At 35.9% G+C, this 16,972-nt stretch overlaps 1 protein-coding gene across 1 annotated transcript; it reads right to left on the reverse strand.

Annotated features, from left to right (window-relative positions):
• Positions 1–1,468: 1,468 nt before the first annotated feature.
• On the reverse strand, positions 1,469–8,073 carry Ndufa4 (NDUFA4 mitochondrial complex associated). The gene is made up of 4 exons (XM_015488258.2): positions 7,891–8,073; positions 6,856–6,944; positions 6,254–6,314; positions 1,469–1,682 (listed from the first exon to the last, which is right to left on the reverse strand). Exons 1-4 carry the CDS (start codon positions 7,930–7,932, stop codon positions 1,626–1,628), a joined length of 249 nt encoding a protein of 82 aa, XP_015343744.1. The 5' UTR covers positions 7,933–8,073; the 3' UTR covers positions 1,469–1,625.
• Positions 8,074–16,972: the final 8,899 nt, after the last annotated feature.

Genomic DNA, 16,972 nt, shown 5'->3' on the forward strand with positions numbered 1-16,972 from the left:
GAATTTCTAAGTGATCATTTACTTCTATTATCACTATAGCTTCTTAAATAGGAGTAGCAGAATAGTTTCTCCTTGAAGGCACATACTACTTCATGTCAATCTTAACATTTATTCTTACATAGCAAAATCCAAGAGACAACAAATACAGACATGCTATTTTAATAATCTTTAAGGATCCACAAAATTATTCAATATAAAAAAATGCTATTAACTAATTAATATTGCATTTTGGGGGGAAAATGTTTAATAAAAGTTTTTCAGTTACTTTACTACCTATAACAGGTTACTGTTTCTCTGTGTGATTTTAAACTTTGATATTAGTGATTTATATTAAAGTGTTCTGGATTACTGAGAATTTTGCCTACCATGGGGTCATTTGGTAAGAGTCTAGAATCATTTTTATTTTATATAACCTGAGGGAGGGAGGGGAAGAAGTGCTACTGGTCTTTAGTGGTAGAGGACAGTGTCACTATTAATGCACAGGGACAATCCACTATATGAGGAATTGGCTGAAAAAGTAAATAATGGCAAGCTAAGAAACCCTACTCTAGAGACCAAAATTATGCAAAGACATGGAAGCTTAAAGTACAGAAAGTCAGGTACGTGAAAATGCACTCTATAGCCTCTAAATTCAGATTACATGGGTTTGACATCTAACATAATAATTTTGAGTAATCAAAGCCTTAGTCCTTGACTGGCTAAACATATATACATTATAAATATTAGAGATAATACACATAGTTCAAGTGCTTAGTTCAATTCCTGGCATGTTAAATGTATTTATTACCTTGTAACAATCATATACTTATACATTAAAAATCAAAATTACCTCACTAAGGTCTTTAAGTTTCTAAGATGCTATGACTTACACATAATTAGCCACTACTGAAACATTCTGCTCATTGAAAAATCTGACTCAGCCAAAAGGTCTGAGCTATTTAACAGATAACAAAAATACACACTCACCTTTTCTCCAACTTAATTCCAATTCCACAGTGCATATTTTAAAAGTAACTGTCCCATATTTGCCCTACCATAAAATTGCTACTAGTGTACTTCCTGGCCTTAGTAGAATTACCAAGACTCAGCAGCAGAAACTCTCAAAACCTTTGGGCCAGTAGCACCACAGTTATCAGCGACAGAGAATCAAACTCTAATCTTAGTGCTACAGCACTGATGACCTTGAAAATCTTCAGCAAAAATGATTTATAACCATACATGCTTCTACATCAACTAGTAATGTAAATCCAGGTCTCCATTCTGCCAATGCCAGAGGCTTGAAAAGTCTTTCCATTCTCCCTCCGCATAATTTCCAATTTCAGTTGTTAAATACATCCTAGTGAAGTTACCAATGGGCATATGCAAAATGAAACCTTTACCAAAGCAGTTTTAATTATGTAAGTACATAGAAACTCAAGAAATTCTTAAATTTTAATAGTTTATTTTCTACATTAAATAGTGACACATATCAAGTTTCAGAGGTTTATTAATCAGTGTAATAAACTCCAACAAATCAACATGATTTCATGCATTTAAAGGAGAAGTATTTCCTGGTTAAGTGGAAAATTGTGCGGATGCTTCTCAAAGACCTTCATCATAAGCAGCTTTACAGTGAAATGTTTCATTTAGAAGTCTGGACCTTCTTTCTTCAGTTTGCTGTAATCCACATTCACTGAGTAGAACTTAGAAAAGAAAAATAATATTTTAGTTATCTACCAAATACAGAAAGCTAGCAAAGAAGTTTTAGAATTCTTTTTATTCAGTTTTCTACAGTAACAAGTACAGATATGAATTTTCAAGACTATTTAACAATGTAAAATTTATTCATAGAAAGATAGTATACACAAAAATTCTAGCCCTTTAGATGGTTTTGGTAAGGTAAAAATATTTCAGAAGAGCAGTATTAGTATACTCTTAGTTAGAACATATTTAAAAAATCCTACTTCAAACTGAATGAAGGAATTCCTTCTAATATATCATCCAATTCTATGAACTTTTACTTTTCCTCCACTAAGTACATGGGAGATCTCCAAAACAATAGAGGAATACTGAGAATTACCATTCCTACCTTGTTAAAGTACTACAATTTTGTTGAGAAAGCTCTTGAAACAAAGAGATACTAATATTAATAAGGAATTGCTTTGTTTGTAGTTTATGTAACTTTTCAGATACAAACTGGTTTGCCTCAGAAGCTTTTCTATTTTCTGGCTCTCTCAAAGGTTTTAATTTCCTAACCCTAGACTGTATCAGTATCAAAATGAACACTACATCACTTCTGGCGATAGCCTTTAAAAAAGAAAAAAAAAAAAAATGCATTTTTTGCAGGTTTAAAATTACAAAAAGTTCCTTACAGTCAATTAAGTTTAGAAATAAATTTCACTATGATTGTTTCAAAACAAAACTGTCTCTAACTCTACTTTGTAAAAAATGATTTATATTTGAAACTGGTCCAAAATTTCTACTGGAAGATTTGCACATAAGCCCAAATAAGGATATAATCTTGGGTTTACTCATTCTTGTGCCAAAGAATACTAAAGAGATTGGGCTATAATTACTTGAAAACATTATCTCTAAAAGAACCAAAATATGCAGAATGATCTTCAATATTTTCTTCATAGTGTTTATTAGATAATAAGTTCAGCTCTGGTGTTATATCTCAGTGGTAGGGTTCTTGATCTAGCCTGTTTGAAACCCTAGATTTTATCCTCGGGGCCACAAAAAAAAAAAAAGTGCTTACCAATCTGTATTATTTCTTCAAAAGCTTTCATTTCTTTAAATATACTCTTCTTTATCTTTAATCCAAAAACCCATTAAACTGGATTTTTTTTTTTTAAAGAAAAATCTCCAGGTTGTAAAGCTTATTACCAAGTTATCCTTGATATAGATACATAAAGTTTTTACGAACAGAAAATTATGAGTAAGACATAAAGCATATTCTTTGTTCTGAGAGTTTTCTCTTAAAATCAATTAACCTAGACAATAAGATGTAAGAAAACTAATTATGCTATCTTCTAACACGTTAACAAAATATTAGAAAGAAAATTTCACAAGGGTCTGTAGGTATATGCTAAGGAAAATAAAATAAACATTTATTGGACTTTTCTACTGGATGTTAGGCATTGGCCAGGTACTTTTATCTTACTGAAACACAACCTTTCTTATTCTTTATTTAAAAAAAAAAAAAGGGCAAATGAAGACCAAATTATATGACTTGCTAAACACTTAAATAGCAGGTCCAAGTCTCTACAACCAGGCACAGTAGAAAGTTTATGTTATCTTTGTCATTTTTCTCAAAACTAAGCAGATTTCTGATGTATCTGCTTTGTCCTCAAAATTCTCTTTTAGAAATAATCTTTAATTCTGCTTTACTTTATGACTTTCATGCCCCTACTGTTTTTCCAATTTAATAGTGCTTTCTCTACAGCCTCTGGAATAACAATCTCTGATTTTGGCTTTGGGGAATTTTATTTATTGAAGAAGTATTGCTGGGACTTTAAAGCTTAAGTTCTATTTTAGTCCCATCTCTTGGTATTTGTATTAGTTTTTGCTATTTGGCAACAAATAACCTTCTGATATGAATAAATACTTATGCCTTCCTGACATTGATGTTGAAATTTTAATTCCCAAGGTGATGATGATATTTGGAAAGTGGGCCACTGGGAGATAATTAGGTCATGAAGGTGGGACCTTTCTAATAGCATTAGTGCCTTTATAAGGAAGAAATATGAGAGAGTTTCTCTCTCTGCCTTGTGAAGACATAGTAAGGAAGACAGCCTTCCTCAAAAACATAATAGGGTTGTTCCTGGTAGCACACCTGTAATCCCAGCTATTTAGGAGGTCATGGAGGAGGATCTCAAATGTGCTTAATGAGACTTTGTCTCGGAATATAAATGGCTGGGTGTGTAGCTAAGTGGTAGAGCTCCCTAGGGTTTAATTCCCAAAACCACAAAACACAAACACCCCAGAAATGACTGGCATCTTATACTTCCCCAGCCTCCAGAACAAATTTCTACCTACCTGTCTATGATGTCTTGTTATAATCACCTAAAAAAAACTATCCTGTCTATGATATCTTGTTATAATCATCTCAAATCTTAGTGGTTTACAATAATAAAGTTTTATTTTTCATTCACATTATATGCTGCTTATTATTTGACTATTCCATATTCTCTTCATTGCAGTCCTGGGCTGATAAGTTGCCCTTATCTGTCAATTTTGGTCTCATGAGAAATGGAAAAGTACCATAAAGGAACCACATAATGGTTCAGAAGTGACAGATATAATTTCCCCCTTCTCATGATTTGCCAGAGAAATCAATGTAGCCAAACCTGCTGTCAGTGGGCCAGAAAAACAAATTCTCTTAGAAAAGAAGATGAATGAACATTTCAAGACAATAATGTAGTCTACCTCACTGTTTTGAGTTTAGAAGCAGTAGTAAGTGGGATTAAGATTAATTCACTGCAGACTCAAAGAATTCCAGATTTACTTCCTTTTCATTTCTGCTATTTGTAATATTTTTCCACTTTCTAACATGTCTATATTTATGCCACACACAAGGTTTTTATTGCAGCAATAGTCCATTTCCAGTTCACATGGCCTCATACTGACATGTGTTATCATATTCCAGGGTAGTGATAACTGGTTCCATTATAGAATCATCTTCTAGTCAGCTGACTATATATATGCAGACTCCAATATGCTCTTTGGTGGAAGGACCAAGGCCTGTTTCTTTGTTTTCTTTTTAAATGTTTCTTAGATTTAAAAATATTTTTCTGGAATAGACTATACTTAAATTCATAAAACAAAAATACATCAGGATATCTATTATCTTTTAAAGGCAAAATGTTAACACAGAGATCAAATGGCTGTTTCAGCTTGGCCAGTGCATTTTTTAAAAAATACGTATTTTTCAGTTGTAGGTGGACACAATATATTTATTTCATTTTTATGTGGTACTGAGGTTTGAACCCAGGGCCTCACGTGTGCTAGGCGAGCACTCTACCACTGAGCCACAACCCCAACCCCTTGGCCAGTGCATTTTTATTTGCTTTTTGGAGGGAGATCTGTTTAAAGACTTTAAAAAGCCAAATTATAATCAGAGGAAAGCTTGGAATCAGCAAAGGGGCATTTTATGGGCATATATCTCCTAAGAAGTCCTGGACACACACTGGTCAGGGCAACTCTTCTTGAGAGCGCTAAAGCAAATTGCCAGTTATTCTGTTAATGAAACATTTTGGTACTTCACATCAGTAGAAAGTACATGGGGGAGTTAAACACTTTAAACAGATGAACTGTATGGTATAAATGCAGCAATACTTTTGATACAAGAAGGGTGTGTAAGCAAAATTTTTACACATAAGAAAGGTTATATTTGGGAAATCAATACATGACCCCAAGATATAAAATCATTTTTTCAAAAAGTTATTTATACAGACCACTTTTCAGGAAAGATGTTAAAAAGTTTATCTAGGAAGTTCATGGTAAAATTTAAGTTTCACCTGACTTTCATTTCTTCCTATTAATTCTCACCTAGAATATCTCAACTATACCAATAACGAAGAACTAACCAAACTGGCCAATAGCTTAGTGCTACTAAGAATGTAATACATGGACCAACAGGAAAAACATCATCTGAAACCTTGCTAGAAATGAAAATTCTCAGGCCTCACACCAACCAAATGAATCAGAACCTCTGAGGTGGAACTATAGAATCTGTTTTTCACAAACTGTATATATAACACAATTTGACAACTACTGGCCAGGTATAGTGGCACATGCCTATAATCCCAAGGACTCAAGAAGGCAGAGCCAGGAGGATCACAAGTCTGAGGCCACAATGTGCAACTTAGTGAGACTTTTTCTCAAGATTTTAAGAGGTATGAGGATGCACAGTGATAGGTGCCCCTGAGTTCCATCCCTGGTACTTCAAGGGGAAAAAAAAAAGAAAGTAATTTGACACACAGTAAGTTAAACTATCTAAGAACTAACAACTTTCCCTTTAATCTCTTAGTCAAATTAATATAGTTAAGACATTATCTTAACTTCACTCAGTCTAAAAGCTAAAAATAAAATCCAAATAGGAAAATGTTTTTAGAACAATATGCAATCTTAATTTCACAGAACAATCTAGCAGCTCTTCAAAGTTCATCAGAATGGAATTCTACTCGTATATCCAATTTCAAGAAAAACTACACCACGACCAAAGTCATTACAATACACTTCTCAACAATTTGGAAACAATTTTGCACCTTACCTTGTATTGATCATTAGGACCCAGTTTGTTCCAGGGTTCTGGGTTATTCTTCCTGTCCCAACTAAAAAGAATAAAATATTATAATTGTACTAGTAATAAAACATTATTTAAAACAGTGTTTTGTAGTTCTTAAGAAGCTAATATTGTGAATAGTCCAATCTCATTTTCTACTAGGTGGAATATGGTATTTACTTTCATTAGGAAGTTAAAACAGAATCTATCATAAGCAGCCCCATGTAATCAATAAGAAAAAAAGTAGAACACAGAGCCTCTTGGGGCAGTTGTCCTTGTCCCTATCCCCATCCCAGGAAAATTTATACACAGCCTTTACTAAATTTTCTATTTTATCATTGAAGTGATACATTAAAAAAAAATCATAGAATAATGCTGAATCAACCTTTTCTTATCATTTTCCAACTGCAAGAAGAAACATTTCCTACTGTGGGAAAACAGGCGAAAAATATTTACATATGCCAGAAACCATGATTAAGTATTTTATAAAAACAATTAGTTCTATTACTTAGTGTCACTACTCCTAGAAAGACTGTGGCTCCTAAATTAGCTTGGCAAACCATCCGTTTTAAACATTTTTAAGTACCTACCTGACATCTGGATTGAACAATGCCAGACGCATCACATACAGTGCTGCTCCAGTACCTCCTGCTCCAATAAATACGAAGAGGGGAATCAACTAGAAATCAAACATAAAATAACAATTTTCAAATTCCTTGATATTGATCAAAGAGAAGCTACAGCAGTTATACACATTAATTTCAAATCTCAAAACTGCTCCTTTGCTAACTTTTGTTAAAACTTAAAGGCAGAACTTAGAAGGAGGTGGAACTGCTTATAACTGTGTTCTGAAGAAACAATTTGAAAAGGATCTGAAGATGGTTCTGGCCTAAGTCTCACTTCTTAATATAAATAAAATTACATATGTTTTCAAATTTCCAAGACAATGTATCAAGGGTTATTTATCTCTATAATATTTATACTTCTAACTATTACAAATAGTCAAGCTGTGGCTTTAACCATAAATTGAAAACTACTGCTACCAATTCTTGCCAAATATTTAAGAAATTGGATTTAAGACAAAGACTAAAGACAGTGTAATTGTTAGGTTCCCCAGCTCATTTCGGTGCCGGGAGAAATAAGAAGTCAAAAAATTAAATCCGATTAAATTCTGCACTACCAGATTCCCAAAATGTCAGGGCATCCAGACAAAGTGTGGATTCCAACATCAAGAACCTCTTATATTCCAGAAGGCCTGGGTGGTGCAATGCGGCGAACACGGGATCCTCAATAGGCAGCACAACAAATAGGGACGCTGACCTTTTTTGGTCTCTAATCCACAGAACATACACCCATCCCTCTTGGACCCACCAATGTGCAAGAAAGCGCGGCCTCTAAATTGTCTCCAAACCTTCAGCCTGCCAACCAAAACTCCACAACTGCATGTCGCAGAAAGTCACAGGCCGAGGGCCTGGGGCAACCAAGACAACGCTAGGAGAGACAGGGCCCAGCTCCAAAGGGCAGTAAGGGACTGTGAAAAGAGAAAGCTCCCAAGAGACAGCGGCAGCCACCCCACCACACAACATGGACATGGGAGAATACTGGGAAAGGAGTCATGAACTTACGCTTGGATGCTTCTTGGCCTGACCGAGGATCTGGCGGAGCATGTTTGCAATAGAGGCCTCCGGCCCAAAACGAGATAAGAAAAACCTGTCAGGCCCAAGACCAAGCAGCCTCTGCACCCAAGCTGTGCGGACGCCCAAAGTCACCCAGAATATCCTACCTGAAGGACCCCTGGCTCGGAAGACAGCCTGCGGCAGGAGGGCCCGGATGCGGCTGTCCTCAACAGTGCCTGCCCTGATCCAGGTCCTCACGCGTCCTCCCTAACCTGGCCTGACCATCACCATTCCATTTAAAAGCGAAATATTCCTCATGTCTATACTATGAATCTTTCTTACCAGGAACTTTTGGCCTCGAAACTACAAAAATTTGATTGACCAGACAGGCACTCTCTCAGAAGGCCACGTGTTGAGGTCAACCGGCGGGCGCTCAGGCAGCGCGCTCAGTGGGCTGGGCCTCTTGCGCGGCGCCTAAAGGCCGGGGTCGCGCGCGGACGCGTTTGGGGCGCGCGTGCCGGGCGCGCGCTGGCCCGCCCAGACATCCGCCAAGGGAGTGCTGCGACGCCTCTGGCAGCCCAGAACACAACGCCAGGACTGCAGGTCGGGTCTCTAGTCACCAAGGTCAGCGGCTGTGGTTTAAGAAGGCTGCAGCTGTTTCCTGTCATCGACTGTTGCTTAAGGGCAGAAGTTAAAAACTAGTGAATGTCTTAAAGATGGCAATAGTCTCATGAGTGTGATCTCTGAACACTCAGGCCACAAAGAACTTGGCAACATGTCACTTTCCCCTTCCCATAGTCCCGAAATTACATTCTTAAAATGTTTTCAATGATTGTTTCCTACACATGATCTTTTCTACTATCCCAGATCAGTGTTTGTTTGTTTGTTTGTTTGTTTGTTTATTTAATCCGAAGTCTTCCGTGGTAGAGGCTTTATGGGCATCTGTGGTTACAGCCAACTATCTGCACCCCTCCAACCTCCTATGTAATTTGAAGCATAAATCAAATGATCAAACAACGAGAACTAAGAAGAGTAGGAGAAGGCTCCTCTGAAAAAATAACATCAGACTTGAAGGAGTAGACTTAACCAAGTGAAAAGAGCGTGTGCAGGTGTACAGAGCAGAAAAATCCTGTGAAGGTCTGAGGCTCAAGAGAACTGTTGAGTGGCAAGGAGGTGTAATATGGCTGGAACTTGAAGAGCCAAGGCAGAGGGAAGACTGGATCTACTCAGAACCAGTGGCCACTTCCATGTGGGCTTTATGTTCAGAATTTTGAGAAACTCACCAAATAGAAGTTGCTGCAGTTTTATGTGACTGTTTTTTTTTTTTCTTATGAAGAATGAATTAGAAGGGATAAATATAAAAGGGGAAAGACCTGTTGAGAGCTATTGGAATAGCCCAAGTGAGAGAGAATGGTAGCTTGAACTTAATACACTCAATGTAATGATTGGGATGGGGGGATGTTCCAGAGATTCACCACCAGGACTTGGTGGTTGGTTGAATATGGGAGAGAAAGGAGAGAAGGATTCAAGGATATTTTCACAGGTTCGATTTTAACCAACTGTGTGAATGGTGATGTCAGTTGTTGAAATTAGGAAACAGAATGATGGATAGATACCTATGGAAAATCAAAGTGAATTTCTATAGGATAAAATAGAACTTGATTAGCAGAATAATTGTAGGACTCAATTTGTTAATGAGAAATGAACCTTATGACTAAATGGGATTACTTACAGAAGGTTGAGTAAGAAAAAAGGGACATGGAACTGAGATATAAAACATGGGATGCTCTGCAGAGGAGGTATGGCCAGCAGGTAAGAAAAAAAATAGATGATGATTATTAAGATGATATGTCACAAAGTTGATAAAGTTTCATCCATTTCAGCAAATCTTGTCAAGTACCTACTAGGTATTTTTCTAGCCACTGGGGATACAGCAGTGAAGGAGAAAATTGTTCTGTTCTAATGGAGCTTATATAATAAATAAATAAGATAATTTTGCATGGTGATAATCCAATAAAACAGAATAAGAAAATCAGAAGGGTGAAAGAAGAAAGGTACTTTAGAGTGAACAAGGAAAGATTTCTTTGAGGATATTTGAGCTGAAACCTATATGAAAAAGTGGTAAGAAGATCTAGGGAGAACATTTTAATTGGCAAGAGAAATGGCTTTAAGATTTTTTAAAACAACAACAAAAGAAAAAAATATGCACTTAAAGGAGGTCAGTGTGGCTGATTCATAACGAAGGAAAACAAAAATGAGACCAGTGAGGTAGTAAAGGTTTCTCTGACATTTTATAGACTGTGGTGTGGAAAATGACTATATTAAAAAGTTCAGCATAAAAAGACACAGAAAGAAGTGAACAAGGAAACCTAACAGTAGTAAATGTGGATACTATCAGCAAAAAAATTAGAATGGTAGAGATCTCTTTTTGATATTTTATTTTGAATGATAACTGCTGGTAATAAAATAAGTAAATAGGTATATAAGAATGTCATTATTCATAAATTAAAATTCAGTGACTTTACTTTTTTGTCATTAACCTGGCTTGTAGAAGTAACAATAATAGAGATAGTTACGTGATACTCTTGGAAATATTAACAGAGCAGAGTTACAAAATATAAATTTTAGTAAATATTAATCAGCATGTCAAATTGTAAAACTTTAAATTTTTCACATTAAATTTAGTGGAAAGAGCACATGACCTGTATTTTAAATAGATAGAGAATAATGGTGACAGTTTAGAAAAAGAAACCATGGTAGAGGAGATATAGTACAACATTCAATGTGAGCCTCAGAAGTAGGATTGGTATATGTGGTATATGTGGTAGATTATTGTATGCAAATATCTACAACTGCTCCCTAGAAATATAATATTTACTTGTCTCATTAATATAGGGCTTAATAAGATGATTTATTTTATTAGCAAATTATATATGAAAAGTAGTGTATCTTAGCAAATGATATGTGAAAATTAGCATATCTTATAAAAGCAGAAGTTCTATGAGCCTACATGTGCCATGTCCTCTTTTCCCTCTGCCACCTGATCAAGCAGTGTTCTAGATAAAGACTGCTCTATTAGCTTGGTGTCAGAGTGAACATTGCTTGGATCAGAGCCACTGTTGATTTGCAGTTGACACACATTAAGAATGAGGAGTAAGTGTTTATTTTTACAAGTCATCAGTTTGAGATTAGTAGTTTGTTAATGTGACATAGTATGTTTCAAAAAGAATCACAGGTGTGGCCATTGGTACATGGTGTTGACTGGGATCAAATAGAAGAGAAGTAGACCACATACTATTAAAAGGACTATCAGCCTCAAATTAAAGAGACTGTTTGAAATGTGAAATGATATTTAGGTTCTCCAATCTTCTGGAGGTAAGAAGCAAATATAAAGAGGTCCTTATATTTTAAGGAGGTCCAATTTTCTAATGTCCTCCTTATATGGAATTAAGACAAGATTCCCCAGAAGATAAGGCAAGAGCCACAGAGAAGAGTGGCCTAATCCCTAGATGTCAAAATTAGGGCCTAACCAAAAAACTATCCCCTACCTTCAGTCAGTAGCAATTTCTACCCAATGAAATTTCAGGATCAGTGTTTATCTGCATTTCTATTTCTGAATAGAATCATTAATTATGGTTATCCAGTCTTAATTCCACCTCATATTGTGGGTATTGTGGGACAAATAACTTCCTTTTTTTGTTATAGATCTCCAGATTAAGAGGTGACATACCTAGAACAGACAAAGCAACTACACACCTTGGGTTCTGGGTATAGCTCAGTGCTAGAGTGAATACATAGTGGGGTGGGGATGTGGTCCTGGGTTTGATTCCCCACACAACAAGAAAGAAAGAGAAAAGAGGGAGGCAGGGAGGAAGGGAGAAAGGAAAGGAGAGGGAGGGAGGAGAGGAGAGAGGGAGGGAGGAAAGGAGAGAAAAAAAGAGACTACAACTTTATTCATAGATCACAGACTTTAAGTTGGAATTAATGACAGAATTTCTTGAACCTTTCCCATGGGGAGTGTTATTTTCAGAGAGGAAAAGTGACATTTGAGTGTAAAAGAGAGAACTGAATAATTGTAATCAGAAGGACAGATTTTGCAAGATTGTCTTTTCTTCACAGATATTTAAAGTCTTTCCTAGAGAAAGATTAAATTTTATTTCCCTAATGGTATCAGACTTAACTAGGTGACTCTATTTAGGCAATGAAGAATATAAAAGTCAAAATTTGAATAATACAGAAAGAATTAAGTCTGTGAGAACTTAGTGAAGACTATGACATTGTTTAAGACTGCGCAGAGTGACTGGGTCAAAAAAAGAGGGAGATTTGAATTTAATATATACCAAATAGTCTGTACAAAGCAGAGACACTTGAAAGTTCATAGTGTAAGTGCATAGTGTGTGGAAGGAATTGAGACATTATAGTGTAATGGGCGGGTAAGTTGCATTGGGAGAAATGTGGGCAATTAAACTGAAAAGGTTTACCCACATTTTTGAGAATTTGAATTTGGGACTTTATTCTTTAGGTGGTGAGTGCTCATAACAAGTTTTATATCTAAACACAGACTAAATCTGCTGCAGGACATAAGATCTTATTAAATGAATTGGAGATGTCTTTTACCATTCCACTCTGAGATTTGTGCTCTCTGGATTTCTTGATTTTTTGTGTGGGTGGTTTTTTTTTTTTTTTTGTGTGTGTGTGTGTGTGTGTGTGTGAATGATTTAAAATAAAATAATATAAATTAGTTGTTTAAAATAAATGTAAATTATATGATTAATAGCTCTGAAAATCCTATGTAGTGCTGGGTGTGCTGGTACATGCCTGTAATCTCAGCAACTTGGGAGACAGACCAGAGGATCACACAATTGCCAATCTCAGCAACACAGTGAAACTCTTTCTCAAAATTGAAAAATAAAAAATAAAAAGGACTGGGGGTTTAGCTCAGTGGTAGACTGCCCAAGAGTTTAATCCCCAGTACCTGGGTGTGGAGGAATCCTCTGTGGGGTATCATTACCATCCAAGATAAAATATTTCTCTCACATAGTTTGCCTGAAATACATGACTAGAAAATTCTGGAAGCTATGTGATTATGTGTTGATATTAATGTGTGACAGTAAAGAAATAGCTTCTTTAGAGGGAAATAATTTTATAAGTGAGCCATGGAGTACAATTATATTAATGTAAATTGAAGACAGACTCTTATATTTTTTATTCTGTTTGCATTTAGGCTTTTAATTATTTTTCTAGTAGATAAATTGACAACTGGAATTGTTTTTGTGATAGCACAAATGCAAATTATACCTTCACTTGTTAATAAAGATTCTGCAGCTATCCTTAATCTAAAAACAAATATGTTCTTCTACTAGTATAATTATTTAGCATAGACTGTAATTAATTATAAAATTTATATTAGAAAATGAAAACATTTTTGGTTTGTGAAAGTTTACTTCCATTATTATAAATCTCAAAGCTTCACTGTCATCAGTTTAAATTAAATACTTGAAGCACTTTATGTACAAAATTCAATGAATACTAAAAAGAGAAAAACTAGTAATTTAAAATAGTAATACCTCTTTTCAGTGAAACCTTCTAGCTAAATAATGTACTTTTTGGGAAATTATATCAAACACTAGATCTGCCAATAACAGCTATTTTTAGATTACCTAAATTCTTTTCCTTTACTATGTATGTATTTATTATCTCTTTTTAATTTTTATCTTTTGTATGAATCCCTTAGTTCATTCAGTTATTTGCTCATTCATTTATTCATTCATTTAACATATATTGGGTGCATGCTAAGTACTGTTCATTGTGCTAAATGCTTAGGATAAGATTAAAACAGTGGTGTCTTCTTCCTTCTTTGTATTCCAGTGGGGCTGACAGAAACATAATTACAAAACTATATGTATGATAAGTGCGGCAATAGACACTATTATATGGTTTAAGTTACTCGGTATATAATAGTGCCATTTACCAGGATTAGGAATATGAACTAATTTTTGGAAATGTTGAGTCTAGGACATCTAAGGAATATCCCCTATTTTGAGACACTTAAGCATGGAGAAACCCCACTTTGAGTTGGGAAAGAGTTTGAAAATAAAAGGCCTATAGATTAAGCTTAATACAAAGGAAATTGATGACCTTATCTACAAAGAAAATGTACTAAGGAAAGTATCAGAAGAGGGTTAATGCTAAAGCCTTAGAGAATGTGGGGTGGGGGATGAAGAATAGAACAGGAGTGGGGGAATCAGTAAAGAAAAGTTAAAACAAATCAGAAATGTAGGCAGATATATTAGGCTCAACCAGAAAAGCAGGAGTAGTAGGATATATATATGTATAAAAAGGGATTATTATACAGTTTGTGGAAACTGTGTTTCCACTGAAGTTAGCAAGGGAGGCAGTCAGGAAAGAAGGAGGGATGTGAAGCAGAGAAATAAAAATCTCATCAGAACCTGTGGGATGAGTGGAAACTATGAAGAACAGATAAACTGTTGATTTCTTATTTCTTCCAAACTCCTGATCTCAATTTTGTGAGTGTTGTGCTGAATGAGCTGGAGTCCTTTTTCTTAGAACTAAATATAATCATAGTCCAGAAGTATAGAAATGGAAGAGAAAGTTGTCAAGAACAGAAGTACTGAGCTGGGGTTGTGGCTCAGTGGTAGCGTACTTGCCTAGCATGCGTGAGGCACTGGGTTCAATTCTCAGCACCGCACACAAATAAATAAAAATAGAGGTCCATCAACAAATAAAAATTAAAAAAAAAAAAACAGGAGTACTAAGGGGTATCCTATGGCACCTTGTGCATTGCAGCATATTCTTCTTTAACCCCATTGAGTTGTTGGTGAAGGCGTTCCTGCACCCACTGTCTGACAGGGTCACAGTGTATAGGGTCACAGTGTGGGGAATGCTGCGACAGGGCCGCACCATCTGGAAATCGGAACCATTGGAAATGTTAAGTGTTTTGTTTATGATATTCATGATATGGATAACAGGGCATACGTCAATCAATAATGAAAGTACATATTGCCTGAGATTGCAGGAAAATTCCCAGAATGAGACTAAGGGTACAATTGAGACATGCCATGAGGTACGTTTCAATGTCTCTCAGGATACAAACAATAGTGTTATTCCTCAAGTCTGAACAACAAGAAATATTTATCTAATGGTTAACGATTTATACTACCCCCCCCAACCCCTGTACCACAGTCTAGCTACAGAAAAACAATTGCTATGCCAATAGTACAAGGACCACTGTATGTAGCTTATGGTATCCCCCTCAAGGACAAGAGGCTAATAAAAATACATTCCCCCAACCAATAGACCCTCCTTTGCCTTACACAGAAACTTATGATGAAAATGGAAAACACATAGTTAATATAAATGACAAATGGTTTGAGGTGTAAAGCCTGCCATTTAAAGATTACGAAGACATAAGAATTGGTGTGCTTTGACCAAGGATCAAGGAAGTTTTTTAAGAAAGCAGTTGAATAGGTCATATGAAAAAAGGAAATTACCTTGGAAATTAAAAATAGAATAATGTAAAATTAACATAGATATATTTTTGAGGCACTTCAGAGTAGTAGGCTTTTAAATAATAGACTTTCACTACTTTAAGTGTGTTTTACTGGGATTTTAGTTTAGAAGTAGGAAAGCTTACCAATAATTGTAAGTATGCTTTAAAGTTAAAGGTTAATAAAATAATTATAGGTATGCTTTAAAGTTAGAAGTAAATAATACTCAGTAGCATGTAGTCTAGTTGTGTCGCCTAGCACCTAGTGATTGAGGTGAAAGCGTAAAAGATTAATCATGATTGACTAAGGTTATAGAAAAATATTTTGAACAATGTACTCAATATCTTAGGTAATCAATGTATGTCAGAAAAGATTGTAACTCTTGAAAATTATGTAAATCAAAAAAGTTTCGGGCTTTGAAGCTATCCATTAACTACCTGAAAAAACACCTGTAAAAAAAGGTATAAAAATAAAGATCCCTCCAGGGGCAACAGAGATTTCTTCTGGAGGCTGCTCTTAACTTGCAATCTGTGTCCCGACTCTTGTTCTTTCCCAACGCCACTCCTCCTTCAGGACCCCTGGAACCCCACTCCCCACCCCCGCCAGGGCTGGATCTCAGCAAGGTGTATTTCCTAGTGTCCCCTTGATAATCAGGATTAATCACCTGTCTTAACAGAATAATCCTTATTTTCTTGTGTATTAACTGGCATTTGTGTCTCTTAAAGTTTAAATCTGGAATGTCTCCCAAAGGCTCATGTGTTGAAAACTTGGTCCTTAGCGGCAATGTTCAGAATTGGAGCTTGAGGACGCTGACCTCATCAATGGATTAATCTATTGATAGCTGAATGGTCTATTGGGAGGTAGTCAAAGCTATAGGAGGTAGAGCCTAGTTGAAGGAAGTAGGTCATTGAGGACTGTATCTTTTCTTCAATCCCTTTTCTCTCTTCCCCTCCCCTCACTTCCTTCTCTTCCACTACCTTCTCTGTTTCCCCTCCTCCTTCTTCTCTCTCCCTTTGTCCCACCCTCTCTCCTTCTCCTTCCTTACTGTCATGTCCTTCTGCCATGGGACAGTCCTCATCACAGGCCCAAAAACAATGGAGCCAACCAACCAGGGACTGAAACCTCTGAGCCAAAATAAATCTGTGCTTTCCTAAGTTTATTTTCTCAGTTATTTTGTCCCACTGACAAAAAGTTGACTAACACATGGAATTCAAGTGACCAAGTGGCAATTTCAACTTTTGGTTTAGTGGAATTCTTGCCAGATTTCCTGATAGAAACATTGCTCCCTTGAAATTAAGACCTCTAAGTCAATAAAAATCAAAGTTGCCAGGATGGGAGGTAAAAAATATACTAGTGATTCACAGAAATCATAGAAGAGCCACTCTTATATATGCCCCTTGAATCTGGTGAATAGTAACATATATAGGAAATATACCATATCATAGAGGAATTATTCTAACCTACCAATGTGTTGCTCCTAATTGGCATACAACTCAGTCTTCAAAAGGCAATTCCACCTATTCTATTACGCCACTTGTATCAGGGTAATAGAGCATATGGTAAGATCAGTGAATTTCAAGAGT

The sequence above is a fragment of the Marmota marmota genome, unplaced genomic scaffold, assembly GCF_001458135.2.
Source record: "Marmota marmota marmota unplaced genomic scaffold, marMar, whole genome shotgun sequence".
NCBI lineage: Eukaryota > Metazoa > Chordata > Mammalia > Rodentia > Sciuridae > Marmota > Marmota marmota.